The sequence below is a fragment of the Bombus affinis genome, chromosome 1 (genome assembly GCF_024516045.1).
Source record: "Bombus affinis isolate iyBomAffi1 chromosome 1, iyBomAffi1.2, whole genome shotgun sequence".
Taxonomy (NCBI): Eukaryota; Metazoa; Arthropoda; class Insecta; order Hymenoptera; family Apidae; genus Bombus; species Bombus affinis.
In genome coordinates, this window is record NC_066344.1 from 2,065,828 (window position 1) to 2,088,066 (window position 22,239).

General features: G+C 35.7%; 1 protein-coding gene across 8 annotated transcripts in view; it reads right to left on the reverse strand.

Annotated features, from left to right (window-relative positions):
- The window catches only part of LOC126915669 (F-actin-monooxygenase Mical), a 99,748-nt gene that overhangs the window by 2,664 nt on the left and 74,845 nt on the right, over positions 1 to 22,239 (reverse strand). For 4 of the 8 annotated variants that reach the window (XM_050720578.1, XM_050720569.1, XM_050720587.1 and 1 more), the window contains exons 2-24: positions 17,251 to 17,538; positions 16,208 to 16,532; positions 15,433 to 15,791; positions 15,060 to 15,317; positions 14,668 to 14,870; positions 14,433 to 14,566; positions 14,058 to 14,305; positions 13,851 to 13,973; positions 13,034 to 13,261; positions 11,705 to 11,944; positions 10,905 to 11,046; positions 10,677 to 10,798; positions 10,404 to 10,628; positions 9,770 to 9,929; positions 9,529 to 9,692; positions 9,248 to 9,450; positions 8,990 to 9,171; positions 8,780 to 8,904; positions 1,437 to 4,985; positions 1,296 to 1,325; positions 479 to 623; positions 245 to 392; positions 63 to 172 (exon numbers count right to left, since the gene is read on the reverse strand). In XM_050720578.1, coding sequence (XP_050576535.1) covers positions 63 to 172; positions 245 to 392; positions 479 to 623; positions 1,296 to 1,325; positions 1,437 to 4,985; positions 8,780 to 8,904; positions 8,990 to 9,171; positions 9,248 to 9,450; positions 9,529 to 9,692; positions 9,770 to 9,929; positions 10,404 to 10,628; positions 10,677 to 10,798; positions 10,905 to 11,046; positions 11,705 to 11,944; positions 13,034 to 13,261; positions 13,851 to 13,973; positions 14,058 to 14,305; positions 14,433 to 14,566; positions 14,668 to 14,870; positions 15,060 to 15,317; positions 15,433 to 15,791; positions 16,208 to 16,532; positions 17,251 to 17,535 — 7,708 coding nt within the window. In that variant the 5' untranslated portion in view covers positions 17,536 to 17,538. Of the gene's footprint in view, positions 1 to 62; positions 173 to 244; positions 393 to 478; positions 624 to 1,207; positions 1,326 to 1,436; positions 4,986 to 8,779; positions 8,905 to 8,989; positions 9,172 to 9,247; positions 9,451 to 9,528; positions 9,693 to 9,769; positions 9,930 to 10,403; positions 10,629 to 10,676; positions 10,799 to 10,904; positions 11,047 to 11,704; positions 11,945 to 13,033; positions 13,262 to 13,850; positions 13,974 to 14,057; positions 14,306 to 14,432; positions 14,567 to 14,667; positions 14,871 to 15,059; positions 15,318 to 15,432; positions 15,792 to 16,207; positions 16,533 to 17,250; positions 17,539 to 22,239 lie in introns of those variants that run through there. The other 4 variants (XM_050720552.1, XM_050720562.1, XM_050720598.1 and 1 more) reach the window with 4 other exon arrangements.

Here is a 22,239-nt window from a genome sequence, read left to right on the forward strand (position 1 = left end):
ATTATAAGTACTTTTTATTTTAAGCATCTACAATGAAATTTTTTGTAGCGATAGATTCTTACCGCCTTCTCCACGAAGAGCTTTTTCAACGCTAACACCTCTGCTTTCCAATTCTCTTTGTTTAACTTCTGTTTCTTCTAGCTTTCTCTGTATCTCTTGAGCCATACGCAACCTTTGAAATATTTATAAGAGAATTATAAATGCTTGAATTACTATAAGAGTATAAAATAGCTTTGTTACATACCTCTTTAATTGTGCTTGTCTAGCTATTCGTTTTGTAGTTTTTGTTTTGCGTGAAATGCTATTGCAAGAACCTTCTGTTACTGTAGCCTTGTGCATGCATGATGCCGACACTGCTGTTGTTTTTGTATCATCATCTGATAAACTATCATCTGTTAAACAAACAATGGATATAAAATATAAGAAATAAAATTTTCTTATGTTCACATAGTTGTGGTACTTAATATCTTATTCATACCTGAAACTTGTGTAGTAGGAATGGTGTAAGTAAGGGGTGGTGGTGGAATTGGCGGCGGGTTTTCATTTAGGAAATTTCTTGTGAGCATACCCTCGCACACACTTTTTGGTCTAGTGTTAGTCTTTGGCGATAAGACTTTATCAAGCTGAAAAAAGATATACTATAACATTGGTTTCTTGTTATTGCTTTGATAAATATAAAAAGATAAATATAAATGATAATTAATGTAAACAATTTTAATATTGGAAATAAAAATTACAATAAACTTCACTATTGGAGTACATTGAACAAGCTTTCAAAATTTCATGATATGAAAATGCAGTTACAAAATACAAATATAGATATCTGCACACTACATAATTTAGCAACTTAATTTGATAAATTAATTAATAAAGAAATAGTTTACTCTATATATAATAGGAATATAACAGAGAATATAGTAACTATCAAATAAACTACCCAGCCACCTGTTTTTCAATAGTATTTTCTTAATATCTATATGTTAGATACAACTTGATTAAAGCACACTAAAAAAGAAAAACGAACATACTGAAATGGCAATTTATGTGTCTGATAAAAGTTACCATGCTTATTTATAGGGCAGATTATTACTACGAGGATTCAACAACGGTACAATATAAAACAATTCCATGTAGCTTATGCCAATCAATATGTTACCCCTTCAAAGCAGACGAGAAAATGCGGCAAACGAAAATAAAATCATAGTACCTGCACGATATACAATAGCGAATACAAATAGTGGCATAAGAAAGCTAATACTGGAAAAATTAGTATCAATGACTTATGAGTTGCTTACATCTGACCCTTCCGAATATGATTTATATAACTGAAACATTTCAGAATCCAATTAGTTAAGAGATACTGGAGAATACGTATACGCTATACAATAGAAGGAATGTAGAGAGACTAGCACGAAGAAGAAATAGGATATACGTACTTTGCCTTTTGTTTTTGACGTCAGACGGAACATAGATAATTTGTCTTTTTGATTGGACGGCGAAGGAGAAGATTCTTTCTTGAAGAAGAAATCTGACACTGCTTGGATGATACTCTTTCTTCTTTCTGGATCTTTCGTCTTTTGCTTCTTATCTCTTTTTACAACGGCAACAGAATTATTTGACTTTGGAAAATCAGCATGTAACAGTTCATCCATTGATTTTGCATTGGCAGCAGATAAGCCAGTAAAATTTATTGCCTCTGCTACAGCCTTCATATTGTCTGTACTCTTGCTCGTTTGCAATTTTAATCCAGTCTTGTTTGCTCCAGAACTGTAGAGTCTCATGCGAGGTTCATGTATTTCTTCTTTAGTTTTTCTCTCTTCCATGGAAAGTTGTCTTCGTGCGACTTTCATTCTTAGCTCTTTAATTTTATCTTCTGGACTGAGACCTAGATCTTCGTCACTCTTTAATCTGGCTCTTTCCCTTGCATCTTGCCTTGCCTTCTCTGCTGTCCTCTTTGCTTCTTCGTGTTTCAATCTTGGAGGTGCGACCGGAGTTCTAAAGTTTTCTTTCTCATTACCTATTTTAGTTAATGTGGTATTTTCAGAGGATTGAATATCATTCTTATTAGTTTCTTCAGTCGTAGTTTTTCCTGTCTCTGATTTCCAAGGCAATTTCTGTGACTCATAAGATGTTTCACTTTCTACAGACTTCTTGGTTTCAGCAGAAGTAGTATGCGAGGGACTATTTTCAGGTGTTACTATAGATGTAGGCACGAATTTATTAATCAGTGAAACATTAGGAATAGATGGTCTTATTGGCGATAAAGTTGGAGTTGAATTGAACGACGAAGCTCTAGCAGCCCTTCTCGCTTTCTTTTCTGCAGACTTTTGCTTATGAGCTTCCACTTTATCCATTAGTAAATCTTGTATTACATTCTTTTGTTTGAATCTTTCTCTGGTAATTTCTTCTAATTTCCTAGAGGTAGCTGGTGAATTAAAGCTGTTATTTACCGTCATTTCTTGATTCTTGATTTCTTCTGCTATCATCTCAGCGGCACGAGATTGCAGAGAGCTTTTGGAGTTCTTTCTCTTAGATTTTCTGACATCTATAGAGTCTTTGGCGTTGCTAAATTCTGCGATTCTAGATTGTAAACGTTTCACATATTCCAGATAGTCAGGATTGCTTGAATCAGCTGTTATTTTCGTTTCTTCTTCTTGCTCAGGTTCCTTTTGAGTTTGACTCGGAACTATTGAAACTTGTGGATTCACAGGACTAGCAAGAATAGTGACTACTTCACTAGTAGTGGTATCTTCAGCTGGTTCAACGATAAGCAAACTATCTTCCTCCATTGATTGGAACAATTCTTTATTTATTGCTTCCGTGATAGATTGATCTTCTTGAACAGAATTTGATTTTGTTCCTACGTTTGATTTAGCATTATTCTCGGATTTATTTATAGCACCGTTTAGCTTATTCATAACATCATCCATGGTAACTGGATTTATTTCTATCACGTTTCTGTCGTTATAAGCTTCTTCCTCTGAGCACGAATCATTCTCTACTTCTAATTTTGCGATAGGAGCGTCGGTAATTAATTTATCTCGTGAACTTGTAAGCGTTGGTGAGCTCTTAATGTTTACGAATTCTATATATCCTCTATTCTTGAGCATAACAGTATTAGAAGCATCTTGTAAACTATCATCAAGGAGTGATTCGTTATCTGTGTCCATAAAATCTATATTTTCACCGTTAGCTAAAAGTTTCGAGGTATTGTTAATAGGAACATCTATCTGTTTGTCAAACTTCGGAAAATCCAAGTCCATATCTGTTAAATCTTCTTGTTTAGCTATCGTAATTGGAGTATGACCTGCTTTCGAAGCATCTGATAATGTAGGTTTCCGCCTTGTGGTTATAAATTCTGGATTAATATTGAACTCAACATCTCGTAGATCATCTGAGACAATGACCTCACCATCACGAGCCCATTCTGAAAATTCTGTTTCCGTAAGGGCAGCTGTGGTGATGTCATTCTCTTCAGAATCATCATGTTTATTGGAAATTGCAGAAGTTATCGATGTAGGAGTACTGCAATTGCTAATGCTCTTTTTGCCATCATCCTGCAGTTCTAACTGCTCAATCTCATTCTTTACTATCTCTAGCTCCATTGAAGTTTTATTCATGGAAGATATTGGAGCAGGAACTGCAGTGTTCATCTTAGTATTCAACTCTTTGTCGCGTAAAAATGAACACTCTATGGAATCTGGTTCGAATGACTGGCCATCATCGAAGTCTCTATATTTGTTAGCTTCCTCGTCCAGTAACAGATCTCCATCTGTACTGTGAATTTGTAAACGCGGAGGAGACAAATTTACAGCAGGTGATTTATCCTGCGGTTCATCTTCCGCTTCACCATCGCCAGAAGATAAAGAATCGCTGTCTATGTCTGAATCTCCAGTACTGGCAGTCTCTTTCGTTTCTTCCTTGTTTTTACTCCAATCGACTTGGGGTACTATGATAGAGGTCTCATGCAAGGGACTTCGTGGTCGGAAACCATTATTTTCATCTGTAGTCACAGTAAAATTGCTCTCTGTATTTTGAGAGTTTCGCGCATTTTCTAATATTTGTGAGCTCTTAACTGTATGCAATTGACTAGATGCCACTTGTTCTTTCATAGTTTCTTTGTTCTCTATGTCCTTGGATTCACCACAGACAATGTTAGGTGAAGTTTTTGATTTTAATATACTAGATTCTTTTACCAAATCTGGTAAGTGGGTTTTCGATATTTCAGGCAAAATTGTTGCTTTATAAATAGGAGTATCGTTGTTTAATAAGTTCTGTGGGGAACGATTGGCATTGTACGGTTTTATCGGAGATGAAGAGAATATAGCTGTAGGTGATATAGGAGAAAGTTGAGTATTATTCGATCGTAATTTGCTCGTTCCCTGTAAGAATGCTTGCATCGTTGGACTTGGTTCTGGAGCGGGATTTAAGAGCTTTTGATGTTGAGAAATAGCGTCTGTGAAATTTCTTAACTGAGTATCTACATTCGAAGCTGATCCTGACTTCATGACAGAACTACCAAAGGCTGTACCACCGAGTAAATACTTCTTTTTTAGCTCCAAAGATAATTTAGAAGCAATACCTTCGGTAGAATGAGTGCGATTCAATAAATAATCTCCTTTGCGTGGATTTATTAATGGAGCTACATTCGTATTATTGAATCCTAATAAATTCAGCTTACTCTCTTTCTCAAGATGAGAAGGATTTATATTATGATCCGTTTTTAATTGCGACTTCGCGATTTCTAAATCTTTATCTTGTTTGATATTCCCATTAATTGATGAAATAACTTTGCTTTTTACTTGAACTTTCTTAGGCTCGACATAATTTCCCCTGGTTTTGCGGACATACGAATCGTTGATCGTAATTTCTGGAATCTCATGTTGTGTGGGAGTTGCACCATCGTGTTCAAATTCAGAGTCCGTCGATATTTCTGTAGCTGAATTTTCTTCGCTCTCTTCTGACGTACCTTCATTGGAGGCAACCTGTGAGATCACACATAGATTAATAGACGAATAGAAATATTATGAACGTTAAATGTTATCAAAAAGAAAAAAAGATTTATTTAGTGAATTAGTGAAACAATTAGTGGCAAAGAACATGATGCATTTGGTCAAAAGAGTGTTTTGTAGTATTAATAATATTAAGCTTGTTAATTACTTTCATTACTAGAGTCCAAGAAGAAATAGTCTGGCGTCTTACAAATGTATATAAAAATATATGATGTTCCTGTTAATACTCGCCCAATGTTTATTGTGAAACTGATCATGATAACCATATGAATTTGTCTAAAATGAGACAGTGAGATTTTTAATAAAGTATTGGCTGGTGGTAATTTCAAAATTAATACAAATTGGTAAGAGAGTTACATTGCCAGTTTTAGCATGAACACTAAATCAAACACAAACAATTAATCAACTTGAGTCACGGTTAATTTAAAATTAGTTCAATAGGTCACTCCATTCGTACATAAAGATGCTTTACCTTTTCTTCAACGGCTTTGGGTATTTTAATAAGATATACCATCAGCCAAGTATAAGTAATATCTTTTTTTCTTTACTTTATTAACATATCTCACACAATTTCCCTAAATGTAAATCATAAAATTGAAAAACATATTGAAAACATACAGTAATTGTGTTTGAAGATTTGTTCATCATATGCACTCATATATGTGATTTAAATATTAATATATATGCTAAGATACTATACATTTATCTTTCTTTGTTCTATCATTTTTAGGAGGTATAGATTTCATAGATTCACGCTTGTCAGAGTTTATTAATGGAGGAGACTTTGTGTGTTGAGAATGTTTATGTTCATCGCTAGTATTTCCTAACGTACTTATTGTTTTACTTATTTCACTATTCCGATTTGCTGTTTCAGACGAATGTTTTAACTTATTAGTCCCTATATTTATCGCGTCATTATGTTTATTAGTATTAATATCTGATTCAACCAATCTCTCATTAATTGTAGCGGAACTTGATTTACAGGTAGAGTTACAGGTAGACTCTTCCAAAGAAGGTGGAACATTAGACTTTTGTTTTGAACTTCTTCTTCTTATTGGAACATCAGGAGTAAGTTGTGCATTGGATATGTCAAGCCTTATTGAAGAACTGAGTTCATGATGTCCATGTTTTCTATCTGGCCTTTTTGGAACTTCATCCGTTAGATTTGGTAGAATTGTATTACTATTTGAATTCATATTCTTTACATGTTTTGGTACTTCAATGTTTTGTTCAACAATCTTAACTTTAGTAACTTGCTCGTGTTCGACAGGTAAGGCTGTTAATTCACAAGAAGATTTGGAACTTTTATATAACGTATCATTTCTATTAGTAATTTCTTTCCTCCTATTTAGAGTATTATCGCTTCTATGTACAATATCGTACTTATTATTGTTAATATTATTAAATTGCGTCGTCGATACTATCTGTTTTACATCAGGCTTCGTATTACTAGCAGAATGAGTTGCGTCATCCATTTTCTGTTCGTGTAATTTGGTTCCTAAGATACCATAATTTAAATGTGGAATCGACATTGTTTGTTGTACATTTTCGGGTCCAAACTGCTTATTTGTCTCTTTCTCATAGAATTCGGTTACAAAAATATTATTGAGTTGCGGAGTTATTTGTTCTGTACGAAGATCAGTTGTTACTTCTTTTCTTCTTTCATCCAATTTAGACACTAACGTGTTGCTGTTGGATTCTAATATTGCTTGTCCTGTATTTGTTTCCTGTATTTTGTGAGAACTAGTTGCCATACATTCATGTGATGTGCTCTGTAAAATATCACTTATTAGTGGTGAGGTCAATATTTTTTCTTCTGCATTGATCGCATTATTAGAGGGATTAATTATTATATTTTCATATGATTTAGCATCTAAGATGTTATTGACTTGTTGTGAAGGCAAAGGTGTTTGTTCTGAATTGATTTCATTCGCAGGATGATCAATGATGATACTCTGCTTTTCTTTATGCACTTCAGTTTGTACAATGTTATTTGAAGTTATATTTTGTCCATTAGAAGGCAGCTCACGTTCTTTCGCTACATTTACATTATTTGCTACGTTTGATTGTTCATTTGTGTCTTCTAAATGCAATTTCGTAGATGAGGTATCCAAATGCAATTTAGATTCAATATCTTCAGTGTCAATCGAAGACATTTCCTCGTTTTGTCGCTCTATCTCCTCAAATTCCTTAACGATAGCGTCAACATCAATTTCATTTAATTCGTCATTATTTATATTGTTATTATTTTTTGGACTTTCGGGTCTTCCATAGTTTAATTCTTCAGAAGATTCTTGCTTTGTTTTTTGGAAATATTTCATTATATCTTTCGTTTCAACTTTCGCAGATAGCTTCGGTTTAATATCTAATTCGACAACTCTAATATCAGGCGAGTTTTCGTTTTGAATACGTGTATTTTGATCTTTTATTTTTTGTTTTCTTACGTCCGTGAAATATTTGTTAATTTTTCGTCGGGCATTTTCAGTGGATAATGGCCGAAGTTCACCCACTGACATTTTATTCCTTGCTTTCCTTTGTCTTAAATCACGTTTTAACTTATCGAATGAACTATTTCCGTCAGGTTGAACCGCTTGATTGTTAGTTTTATTGGGCACTGTTAATTTAGCACTTTCAACAGATGTTTCTTCTAACGACTTTTCATTTGTCGGAGATGGTGAAGTAATAGTCACGATAGGAATTCGTTTAGGATTCTTTATGGATAATTTTAATTTATTATCTTTTGGAATATCGTCTGTCGATTTTATGTAGTTTTGTGTACTCTCTGAATCGCAAGTTTCTGTATCTTCTGCGGTCATTTTGTCCTGACTATCGGACATTAATAATTCATCATACAATGTTTCAGTTGATTTGTACATTTCATACGAGGAGGATGGCGACGAATCTCTACTATGGTTTGGAGAAGAAGTTATTAGATCCGGTAGTCTTTCCTTGAGGCTTAAAACTTCTTCGGTGTTAGGCTGGATTGTATTACTGTAATTAGTCTGACTAAATGGAATAGCATCTGGAAGCATAATTCCTGCAAACACTGTTTGCAGTTTTATGTTTGATGTACTAATTGCTTCTGATGTTTCGGGTGTAATATCCAGGCCAGGCATTACTTTATTACTTATTTCATTATGACTAGAAACTATTGTTTGGCTTAATTCGCTACTAATACTTCCTATTTCGTCCAAATTTTCATTAACAGAAATTACCTCATTATTTAATTCATTACTATCAATATTAGTAAGCTTAGAAATAACTTTATCACTTTCATTTGATGATTCACTTTGGACTGCTTGACCGTTATCTAAATTTAAAACACAACTTTCATCTACTAAACTTTCATATTCTGAAATGCACTCATCCACATTATGTATATTGGAATTATTCTGTTCTATCGGATTAGAAACAATTACAGATGAATTTAAATTTACAGTATCATTTTCCCTATTATCTGATAGTAAATTACAAGAGGAATCAGGCAAATGAATTAAACTTCCAGATGCTTTGCTTTGAGATGTGTTCTCTTCACTATCAAACTTTACATCGTTTACTATTGGTTGATCTGTGTTTCCTATTAACGTATTAATTGTCAGTATCTTTTTATCAGGCGATTTTTCAATATCTTCTGTACTGATTATATCTTGATCAACTTCACTATTATTCACGTCTATTTCTTGGGGCGATATAAAATTATGAGTTTGTATAGGAAGTATAAGAGATTCTTGAGTTATATTATCTATAGAATCTTGAGAAATTTTCACCTCCGTTTCCGAACCGGTGTCCGTATCGGAACTACGGGTAGGATTCTTCAGCCAAAACTCCTGTCTTCTAAGCTCTCGAGCGCGTATGTCGTCTTCATCCTCCGTAGCTGTTGTACTTTCATCGTCTGAATAAAAATACAAATCAAGAAAGATAGTTATTTTCATAGTAATAAAGAGCGGAAGCAATCAAACGAAGAATCAAAGCTGTACCTTCGTTCGTGTATTCATCGCTAGAATCTTCATATTCATTGCTTCCAGTATCAGACTGTCCCATTGCAGCATGTGGATGAGAGTATCGTAGTGTCCAATTTTTGGCAAGTTCGAGAGTTCCTTCGGTTGTTAAGGGCTGATCTATTGCTTCTTCGTATACTTCGTTATCGTCATCCGAATCGCTGGTGAAACATTAATAAATCGTTTGAAAATCTGTTATCATGTTTTCTAATTATACTTAGCCGTAAAATATCTCACCTCATGTCTGAAATGTCATCGCTAGAACCCATTTCTGCAGTGGAAGCACCGAAATTTCTATCCGTCCATTCGTCTTCATCCATCTGACTTTGGGGCTCTTCGGCGTCTGATATTCCTGCTAAGTTTTCAAATTCTATTCTCTCAGGTGTTTGTCCGCGATCAAGTAAATCAAGACCAACAACGCCTTCTAAAGGTATCTTTGCCTAAAAACGATATACGTTATTTACATTTTTAATTTAGAAAGAGAATCGTATACGATTAAGTTAAAGTTGAAATCATACTTTCTCTGGTGTCTTTAGATGTACTGGTGTGGCAGGTATGTTTTCCTTGTTCAACACTGCAACTCTCTTCTTATCTGCGCGAGCTTTTAATGCTCCTAAGAAACCGAAATGTTGTGTACAGTAGAATCGTCCTCCACTCTTGTCCCGATCAAACGTATGGTTTCCTATCGTTGAAGAGTTATTATTGGTAAAAATTCTCTCGCCATTGATTTCCAAAAGAGATTAAGAATAAAAATCGAACCTATTCTCAAAGAGGTAGAACAATATTCGCAACGGAAACAGCCTCGATGGAAAAACTTCCCTTCGGCACTAAGTCTCTCCATTAAATAAACTCTCTTATTGCAAAAATGACACATCTCCGAACCTCCTTGCGCGGGTAACGTTATTATGGGCTTGACATTCTGCAAGAAAAGTACAAGGAAACAAAGTAGTAATTATTAACTTCAAATGTTTAGTACAAAAGAATCTTAGTCAGCGCTTTTCAATCGAATTATAATGTTTTTAACAATGCGTAATTGCATATTAGGTGTTACAATTAGACAATACACGTATCAACATAAATTCCATTAGGATCACAAATATTTTAATTCGGTTAGATCAGTTAATTAATTTAGGAAGAAAAATCTCAAATGTAAAATGATGTTTTAGTGTTATGCACTACACATATATATATATATATATATATATCATATAAAAATATATTCCGTATATCCTGTAAGAAACAATAAATTTACAGATACATGGGTACATATGACGATTCTACTCTCTTGGGAGCAATTATATGAAAAATACAAAGTACAATAGACGTCACAAAGACTCCGGATATCCTGCTGACTATATCCTCCAGTACTGAGATTTTGGAATATCGTATTTACCGATTTGTACACCCTGGGCTCCGCGTCTTGACTTTTATTCGAAAACTGTTCGGCCATAGCCGAAACTTTATTGTACCCGAGGACATTACCCTCTTTGATCTTCCTGTCAATATTCTTCAGGGTATTGTCAATATCAGCGTACTTACTATCTGTCTCCTTTTGATCCCGTCCCTTCTTCTCCATCTTGATTTGTCGAGCTAAAAACTGAATGAAGCATATACACATCTGAAAAACATTGATTATCGAGTACTGTTTAATCACTCGCATGCCAACCTGTTCTCGACTCCACTTCGGCACTCGTTCTACTTTGTCGTGTCGGACAGTACGGCCCATTTTATTCTCCTCGATTTTCTTCTCGATTTCCTTCACGTTCCAATCGGTCTTCTCGATTTTACCTTTACAGATATAGAATATTATAAGAAATTTTAATTCGGTATAGGAAAGGAAAATCATATATAACGAAAAAGTACAATAATAAGAAAAATATAAGATAACACAAACCAATGGCACGTAGAAGATCCCTGGGCTTCTTTTCAGCTGGAGCGGATCCCTTCAATTTGTCCTCGATGCTCTTTATTCGGCCAGAGAACTCCTCGTCTATGCTGTTTCTATGATGACCAGCGTGAATCTTGGGTTCTCTATCCTAAAAATCAGAATGTCATGAAATAAATTTGAATATGCGAACGATGAAGTGGACGACCACAGAATAAGACTCGTGAAAGAACCCTCTTTAATCACAATACAAGTATAAAAAGAAAATTAAAAAAAAAAAAAAATATTTGAAACTAAAAAATTTATTAATATACATATGTATGTGAAAAATAAATTAGCGTGTCATAATTTATTTCCTTTGCACTGTGTAATGTTAGTGTTACAGTTCCTTAAAGATATATAAGCACTCGCAACCGATGTTACAAACGTCCCTTCTGTTTGAAAATAGTTAGTAGTGCAATTTAGAGCCTTTACATCCTCCGATATTATCGATGCATAAATATCATGCACACCATTTAAAATCATGTATTGCTATTACATAGTTAGTTTATGCACGTTTATAGCTATAATTTTTCGCTTTTGCAACGAAAAGTTATCGAATAATTAGTATGTAATCGTTCTCCTTTAAACGTTATTTGCATACGTTTGCACATGTTAAATGTTTATTATTATCAATGCCATTATTGAAGAAATATATAAAAATAATATATTTTTAGGACTTGTTTAATCGTTTGTTAAAATCCAAAAAAGAAGTGATAAAAAAATATAAAACAATATGCACTCCCAAAATCATTCACTTTCCAGCTTACTGGATATAATATTTTCTGCTCTAGATATTTCACTCTATCCTTGAAATCCGGCGCAGTTTGACGGTATAAGAATATCGAATAATCTTCGAACGGCTCGTCTTTCTCGCGTTTTGCGTTCGCTTGCAGCATCTGCATACTTTTGTAGAATTGCTGCGTCGCCATGTTTCGCAAATATTGTCGCCTTCTCATACGTTCGGCGCGATTTTTCTCTATATCTGCGAGTCTCTTCTGCCTTTCCTCCTTTACATCCACCGTAAAATCGTACAGTGACATTAATTTAACATATCCATATAGTTACAATGATTGTTTTCTTTATAATCAGCTTAATTTTCATTTTTGAATTATTCACACAATTTGCACAGCTTATGTTACGTGGTTTTCATCGATTAAGTTCGCAACGATCACAATGGTTGAATGCGATACAAAAGAGGATAAAAGAGATCGAGGGTTCTTTAACTCGAGTTTAGCGTTGCTAACATTATTTGTTCTTTAAGAGAAGAAAAAAAGAAAACGAAGATACAGGAATGTCAATGGTTGTTTCTATTTCTTGAGATCTAGATTATTTTATTATTCTCTAATTCTACGGGGCACTAGCCGTGGCTATTAGGAAATAACTCTATATAATCTATTTGTTCTAAACAAACGTTTAGTAAAATAGGACAAATACAAAAGCTGACGTAGCAAATATATTATATAATATATAACATAAATATAAATATCATAGAAAATGTTTACAACATAACCGAGAGTTTTTGTAATGTCCCACTGATACTTTGGTTGACTATACGAAGCGATTAGAATGTAACGACTTCCTTCCGCACCATGGTAATGGTAACTCCAATAATTAAGAGGATTAACAACGATATGATTATCCCACGATACATAAGTGCTTGAATCTTCTGCCACCGTGACTATAGGATATTAAGCATTGTAAGTTTTGTGGGTATGAATGTTAGTGTTCGATTTGTAACCCCTTATGGAATATGTTTATGTAATAAATATGACTTAAATGAAATTAAAGGAACCATTCCATAAAGCGTTAAGTACGCGATCCAATCCTTTGCGATTAATTTCTTTTAACGTTTCATTCAAATATAATATTTCAATATTCACGGAACTCTCAATTTACGAATGCAAAGGATCGATTTAGATATTAAAATAAAAAAAAAAAAGAATGCTTTTTTTAACCTTGGATGATCTGCTAACTAGAAGCTTTCAAAAACATACGATTAAAAATTTAAATAAAGAAAAATATTCTGTATTTTCTAAAGATGTTACACGTCTACAGATGATACTATACGATTTGGTAAAATGGAAAAGAAAACTTACCACTGTCGCGCCCATCTTCTCCGTGCTTCGTCTCTTTCGAGAACGTCGACTAATCGTGTCTCCCTTCTTATCCGCGGGGTTTAAATTTTCGTTATGTCGCGATCGTGAGTGTCTCGTTCTTGTCGCACTATCTTGTCTGACGATACGGTCAATTAACTGAACTTTTTGGTCAGGTGTTAATTGGCTCAATTGTTTACTATGTGCAGGCCTTTCTTCGTTTTCAGGTTCCTTTATAAAAGACGATCAAATGCAATCGTTATACAATTATACGAAAAGAAAGTCAACAGGTTCGCTACTGTGACGAAGATTAGACTAATTTATGGAAAACGATTTATGGCTTATGGTAATTTCTCGTTAACTTTACTATTATCCGAACGACAACACTCGTGATCCCTATTGAAATGACTTGGTGGTACGAATATTTTCTTCAATGATGATGCAACTATATTCTTTTGAAGTTTATTTCTTATCCAGCTTATCGTAAATCTGTCATCCACTTCTGTAACGTTTTCACTTAACGATATTTTGTTATTATTGTGATCTAATGATTCGACGGCGGTTTGTTGTGAAAATGTCGTAGGATTGGGATATGACAATGACTCTGCTCTTCGATCGTAAACGATGAATGACTGACTATGATTCCTATGGGACGTAGGATCGGGTTTTCGTGGACGAGGATGGATCTTGTTTGTTAAAAGGTGTTGTGACGACTGTAAACATGCGGTCCGTGATATCGGACATGGTACTGAATACTATAAAATACGGAAACCAGTTAATAATCTTCTGACTTCGTTCTACGTCGTACGAATTTACTTACTAATTTTGGATGTTTAATGTACGGGATTTCACCGCGGAAAACTTCGTATATCTGTGTGAGATAAGAAAACATGGCGAGTTTATCGGGGACGTCGCATTGAGCCATTTCCTCTCCTGTCATTATCTAGAAAAATTCACAATTATTAAATATCGAGTTGTTCTTCCTTTCATTATTTACATCAGTAAGTTAAATCGAAATATAGCTTACCGGAGGTATGCTCAGTTCTTTTTCTAAGATATCAAAGGCCAGCTGATTGTTTGTAACCGTATCATCCGGATTCAAATTATGGAAGTCTATTAGATTCGGTCGATATCTGTGAATTATTGCACAAATAGCCAGACCATTCTTGAACGAGGCACCCATATCTTTTATTTGGACCGAGTCGTACAGGGCAACTTGTTTTTGTAACCAGCGAAGGAGCGTGTCTGGATGCACTTGCGAATCTCCTCGTAAATCTATATATCAAGACCGATAACATTAATAAGCTTTATAATATTTACTTATAACAATATAATATAATAAGCTTTATGATATTAAGCTTATTTTAATGTAACTACAATCAAAATATATTGGCAATTCTACCTCGGCGACGTCGTTTCTTAGGAATATCGATGTCGGACTGTACAGGAGGCTGTTTGATGCTGTCAGGGTCATCTGTGTCGACTAAACCTCGCACTTGTATTGGCGTTACAGAGGATACGTTCAAATTGGGGTATCTTAAAATAAATGAAAATTTGTTACGAGTAAATAAATAGCAAATAAAACTATATTAGGCAGATAATTTTATTTTATGGCAATAATAATATAGACATCATACCTGGTATGAGGGTCCAGCGTATATGCGGCGTAATCCCTGTTTAAATTTTCAGGCGTGGTCTGCCCGAGTAGCCTGTAAATAGATTCACGTTCTGCAATTACTTCTAACGGCGATACATTTGCACCCCAGCTTTTGATTGCCCAGCAGGCATCCAAGGAGCTTAAAAATCCTCTCGCACATCCGGATCCCGTTGGCCAGAATGGCTACAAAAATTACACCATGTGTGTATATACGTATATACATGATAATACACCGATAGCGAAGAAGATTATTAATATCATCCAACGAGTACAGCGGTATTGTAGGACAGCCGATAAAATTAATTGAAAAATGCCACTTTGATAAGTCATTAGAATTAAAGTGTAGGATGATAGAGACGTCAGGTGATATACCTCGAGCAGACTATCGCCGACGAGGATCATAAGTAGTCTATGACCCCTACGTTCCAAAATCCGGCTAGCATTCTCCGCCGCATACATAGACGTGAAATCGAACATAGCCACGTCTGGCTGACCGTAATGGTTCACTGCAAATTCCATACCGATCATTTGGTATTCCGTGGAGAATTCAGCAGCTTCACGGGCGTAAAGCATCAATGCTTCGCGATCCACGTTTTCCTTCGCGAGCAACTTCGCCGTATCTGGATAGTCCTGAAATATATTCCAATTAATTAACATCACGCTTATAATTAGCCAGAATCGTTATACAGCTATAACTAGCATATAGTATAGACGAACGTGTAATTATTTTTATACAATGACGTACCTGCAGAATTACTTCCTTATCTATAAGGCTCTGCTTTTTGGCAGTCATAACGAAGTAGTGAGTATCATCTTTATAATATACGATATTCTCTAGATCTATACCAGTCTCTTGATACAGTTCTTTGAAAAATTTCTGGTTGAAGATGAAGGCCACTCCGCTGATTTCTTCTACCCGTGCCTCTGCTTCAGTTCGTTTGTTTATAAAATTCGCCGTTATCGCTATAGCCAATTTACCCCGAAATTCTTTGCGCTTGAAACCCTCCAATGTATTTCTTTTGCCATCGGCGCCGATTAACACGTCGAACTCGTATTGACAGACTGGATGATCAGCGGGGGTAGTTTTCGCTCTCCAACCTATCTCTGAAAGAATTACGAAGTAAGCGATTACAAACTTATCTTTAATATTTTATGACAAACGGTTACATGAAAGATTCGTAGAATTTCTTGCAGCGCAGAAACAAAGCTCCGATACTTTATCGATGAAATTAGAAAATGTTCCTTCTCCAATGTGAATTCAAACGGAGAATAATTTGCTCTTTCCTATTGTATTTATTTTGAACATTCCATTACACCTGCTCCTCAGAATTTCTTCTACCATTTTTCAATTATCAACAATTGTTGTCAAAAAAAAAAAAAAAAAAAAGAGAAAAAGGAAAGAACAGTAGAGTAAACAGGAGCGTGAACATTTTACAGGTCAATAAACTTTCACGTGTCGAAAGGGTCGATTATTGGATGAAAAGGGGTCGATTGAGCGTTAGAAAGACTAGATTACTTACTGCCCTCTTCCTGATTCTCCGGTGGCGGTATCAAAGAATCGAAGCTGACACTTTCGTGGAACTCGACACCGAGGATCAAAGCGACTTTCAGCAAGATACACTGAAGTTGGCGGATACTGATGTGATCTATAGATCCAGCGCAGAATTTGCCAAAGAATTTCTTTGCTCCTAGGCCACGAAGATCTTGAATAACAAAGGGCCAAAGGTGAAGGACGTTGTTTCTGGACATCCGGTCTCTTTTTTCCACAACGACAACCTTGGCACCTAACAGCTGGGCTTCTATCGCCGAACGAAGTCCACACGGACCTCCTCCGATGATCAGAACCTGAACAATTAAACATCCCTCGTTATTCCAATTTCCTGGAAGTAAAACATCGGGCAAAATATCGAAAGACATTGCAAAGTTTTTCTTCCTCTTTTCAAATAATTATTTCTTTTTTAAATGATTGAAATTTTTTTTTTTTTGTAAAATTATGCTGATGTTTTAATCTCTAAATTGAGATTCTGAGAACTCGGATTTAGTCGCGTATTTCAATTCTTACAAGTATATCATTCCTTTTGTTTCATAGTTAATCGAATCATTAGCTTTATCCTCTCTTATGATACGCTTCTATCGCTTGGAAAATTATAACAGATTTCTTACGACAGTGAATGCAGAAGATTTAAATCGATTTAAAGTTGTACAATATTTTTTAATCTTTACCTCTTCTCGTGTATCAAAGTACGTTAAACGAAGTTCGTTACCGAGCAACGCTATCGATAGCGTTTCGTAGCGTACGAACGCACGTAGTAATTTGAAAAGCATCGACAAGTTGAATTATTTGAAAATTATTATTTAAATTGATCCAATAAATATAGAAACATACATGGATCGTTCGATCACGCCTTTCTACCTCGATAGATATCATTTCAGGTGAATGAAGTTTCTCCAAGAAACAGTCGTCACGCGATAATATTAAAAACAGCAAGACACAATGAAATTAAGAAGAGAAACGAAAGAGATTCGCATAAGAGATCGCATAAAATATTCTCGGTATACTTACTCTTGTATTCGGGCATGCTTTGCCACGATTGTAACACTTGTGATTGGCCCTCTGATCAAATTTTTTCCATAGAGCTTGCGCCTTCCACGATCGCAACTTGAGTCTCAATTTTGGATAAAATTGATTGATCGTATTTGGTCTGATCTTGAGTAATTCGCAGAGATGCCGAAAATGTCCAAGAATGGATTTTAACGTAGTGGCATTACAAAACAAATCGAACTCTTCGTTGGCTTTCGCCACCTCTGTCGAGTTCATTGTTTGCTTTCGACCCTGCTGATGCTCCATTACCTGCAACAAATCGATACTTGTTATAAATCTTTTTATACGACCAGCCTAAGCAAAAGCGTCGTAAACACCGCAACTACTAATACAAATTGCTTCGTGTATCAGGTAAATTAACCTTCTCGTATCTACGGATAAGATAACTCTGGCGGCGCAATGTCGTCCATAGATTCGGGAAAAAATCGATCTGTACGATATCTCTTTGGCTAAATCGAAGAGACGCGTATCTAGCCTTTGCTGGATATTACATAACGTTGTACGTTCGAAAAATATATTTGTTTTAAACGTCGGATAAAAGTCAGACTGAAAGGTATCTTTGAATAAATCTAAGGACGCATCCGAGATTGCAACGCAACTAGATAATTTCAAAATTCATTTTTCCAATAACGTTTTCTTTTTAGGAATTCTTGTATATTGAAATACAAAAGTTTCTACGAATTTCTGTCGCTTTGTTTGCTCAGACCCATCGTATAAATTTGATAGACATCATAGGGACGCTGTTGAGTTCGCCAAAATTTCGTTCAAAGTCTCAACGACGCGCTGAAACTTTCAAAGACGAGTCTTTCCTATTCAAACGTTTATTAGATTGTCCGAAAAGTTTCTTTCGTTTTATGCACGTTTTTCGTTTTGTATTATTTTCTCGAATTACGTACGATCCATTTCCTTCTATTCAGATGAACACCGCGACACTTCACGGACTTGACGTTTCACGTTTGTACGAAGGTACATTGCTGGAAAAGCACGTCTGCGGAAGAAAGACACTTTCCCGACAACCTGATGTATATTTCCGTTTACACAATTCTTGTCAACGTTTAATATTTCTTTTCAACTTTTGTGGCGATTCTATTGGGTTGGCAACTAAGTGATTGCAGGTTTTGTCATTAGGTGGTATTGACAAAATCCGCAACCACATAGTTGCCAACCCAATATTCGAACGAGGCAAATTTTAACGATAGAAATTCCACCCGACCAACAAAACGACGATAAATTACCAATTTTGAGGATCTTGTGAGACGCTACCGTAGGAAGAGAGCTCGTAACACGGCTACGTACGGTTTCAAACTATTCGTGCCGACGTTATTTCCACGACTTTAAAGGAACAGAGACTAATCTAACCAGAAATACTGCATCCTTCGATGACTAACGCTAAGCGAAGTTGATACAAAGTTAATACGCGATAATTTCAATCGAATAATTGCACACCACCGGCTACTCGCTTCCGATCGAGATTTATCGCCGATCGCTGGCGGCGGAAAGGAAAAGGAGCACGTAGAAATTCATCGAATTCGCGATATAAATTGCCCGGCACACGATGCTTCGTAATTAAATTCGTACAACGATAATTTAGAGATTGGTCTGGATGGTAAAACGGAACGAGTGCCGATTAACGACAAACAACGTGGATATTAAATAAATTTGCGAAACGAGCGTACACGAAATAACGATACATAAAATTTCGCGCGCAACGTTAATGTGGCACAGAGAACGTTTCTTACGATCGGTATAATTCACCTAAATACCAGTGCATCTATCGATCGTATTTATTCCGTTCGATGGCTCATTGCGGTTTCTTCTTCTACGTCTCGTGATCCTTTTCCGTTCCTTTTGCCCCTGACACAACGCGAATTTATCCTGGAATTTTTCACCGCAGACGCGTTTTATTTTCGTATCGAATATTTCTGTCTTTCGAGCGTGGAGAAGAGAAACGTCGCGTTGTTTAAAGCGAACAATACCGCATGCTGATTTCTTTCGTGCTGGATTTAGGCGCTCGATGAAAGCATCAAACGCGCGTAATTTTGCACGTACAGACGTTAGAATCTTTTTAGCTATCAGAGATGCGAGACAAGTTTTAATAAACTTCTAGGAAATTGTTCGATTTCATCGAGACGATCGAACGGAATATCTCAATTACCTGTAGACTCCTTTTCACGGAGATTTCGATATCTTCCGATATCTTCTCCAAGAATAATTTTCAATATTTCTTTCTTCTTCAGAATAATCTACGATATTTTGTTTCTTCAATTCTTGAAGGCTAACCCGAGCGAAATTTTACTTTCTTCGAATTTTCTTTGAACGTTACCATTCGTAATAATATAATCGCGCTGTTATTTACATGTTAATTACTGTAACCATGGGAAATAATAAATTTTCTATTTTCAGCCGACGTCGAATACCGATAAAATATTAAATCGTCTTATTTATCTTCTTTATTGATTACCGCAATTTCATCCACAATAGCGCAAACGTGATTTCCTTTGACAATAACGTTCAAGGATTAACGACATCGTATCGCATCTGTACGCCATCGTCGATTCAATTGCGCATCTCGATACACGTTCAGACGATATTTGTGAAGCGTACGCTGGGAATTTTAATTTATCCTACTTTTTATCGAATTTACAATAACGCGTTATCAGCATCTCGCGTTCGAGTCGATACGTTTCGTAAAAACGCGTACTCGTTTTAATCGAAAATGTCGGATATCGGTGGAAATATTGGCGCGATCTATGTTGTACGGATGACACGGTGCCTTGAATCGATTCAAGATAGAAACGATTAGATAACACGATTTTCTCGTACGTAAGGACGTAAATTGTAGATCTTGTTACATTTAGCAGGTTATCAGGAAGAGGATGGTTATTTCTAGGCTCGTTTCTAGGTACTCGCCGATAGGCTTAGCCTATGCGAGATAATAGAAAATCGATAGGAGCAGGTTTGCAGTTGCACGAGGCAGACGAAAGTAGCGTCACGTGCTTTGAGAACGAACGTTATGGAATTACGAATGATTTTTGACGTATCCATCATCGAATAATCCAATTGACGCAAAAGCTGAGTTATGTGTACCCCCGCGATATGGTTATCACGTGTACTTGAAGTAAAACACGGCGCATAACTTTGCCAAGAAAACCCTATCTTTAGCCGTGCAAATTGCTTGTTTGTCGGTATAATTTCCACTTTTTTGGAACGCTTTGAAGGGAAAATTGAAATTTCGAAAAATCCTCCCAGCGTTACCTGGGGGAAACTGTTACCTAACGAATGAACTTTGATTTTTTGATTTCAGATGATCCAGCACCAGGTTATCAGGGGCACCGCAATTCTACCTTTTTTCCGAGACGCGTTCGAATAATTGCTGCCATTGCCGTATTTTTTAATATTTCTCCGTGAAAATTTTATACAATATCCTTCGAACGTCATACTTTAATGTACTATTGGTTTTAACCCTTTGAGTGCTGACTACTCGCGGCCTATGTCGTCCGTACGGACGGCGCGCGTCTAGCGCTGACGATCGCTGTGGACGGGATACTTTTTCGTTAGACTGAACTCTGTCGATTGACTATTCAAAGCGAAAATCGTAATAAGTTATAGTAATTCTTTTGCACGAGATTAAACGATTCAAGAGCGTTATTTTTTAGTTATTTTTAATTATTTATTATAAACATGGAAATTTACAGTTAACTAGAATTTGGGTAATAAACTAGAAAACGATAAACTAGAAAACTAAATTTAGTAAATATAACGCGAGTTAATAATTTAGTTGTGTGTGAAAAGTTCAGTGCTTGAGAAAATTAAAAAAACCAGATGTAGAGTTTTCTTACAAGTAGTGACCACTTCAACAATAACGAGGCGCTATTGGCATTTGTTTACTGCCGTAAGGAATGCATTTATATTTATTTTACACAAACGTAATAGTATCACTTCTGCGTAGATGTTCGGAAAAATTGAAAAACCCATACATGCGTCCTTAGCCCATGCCGGGCACTTACAGAAAGCGCATATATATGTCCTTAGTCCACACCGATAGCTTTCGCCAGACACCTATACGCGCCCACAGCACTCAAAGGGTTAACAAAGAGATTTTAACTGTGTGATCACAAATAATTCACAAAAACATGCCTTATTTTGTACGAATTAACCTTAGCCCCCCCTTAATTGATCAGAAGGTACGTAAATATTAATTTAACAGTCGGTTGTTCAAACAAATACATTCACCATTCAAGGAATTTCGCTGTTAAATAACGAAGAAGATGAAAGATCTAAACTAACGAGCTATACATTTACTAATTTCAGTCAACTGTTTGATTTCAGTCAAGTGTTATTATTAAATGAAGAAGATTTATAAAATCTGAAGTAACAAGCCATTCGATTTCCGCCACTTAATGTACATTTATATTGCTCGCCTTTTATTTCATAAGGTAATTCGGAATAGAAGAAAATGAAGCGAATAATATCATCGAATCACAGGTGATCGGAAGAGTTTATGATTCAGATTTTAGGCCGTGCAATTTCAATTTGCATCGTGTATCATGTCGTACCACTGTCGCATGAAACACACGACGTAAGCCAGGTACGTCTCAACCTTTTATCCTACCTTCTAATTAGTTTTAACCACATCCACGCAAAAGGGTAAAGGATATAACGACAATTTTACGATGTCCTTTTGCAAGGACAATAGGCAATATTTCTACGTAAATATCCATACTGTAAAATTAAGGGAATTACTATAAATTTCCCAAATCATTTACAAACCTAACGATAGCAAATTTATCGGGATTAGTACAACGCAGAAACATTTCACGGAAGAAAACTCCGCTTCTAATGGTAAACATCATCGAGGTTGGTAATCGAGAGAAAGAGAGAGAAGAGAGAGAGAGAGAGAGAGAGAGAGAGAGAGAGAGAGAGAGAGAGAGAGAGAGAGACAAAACGATG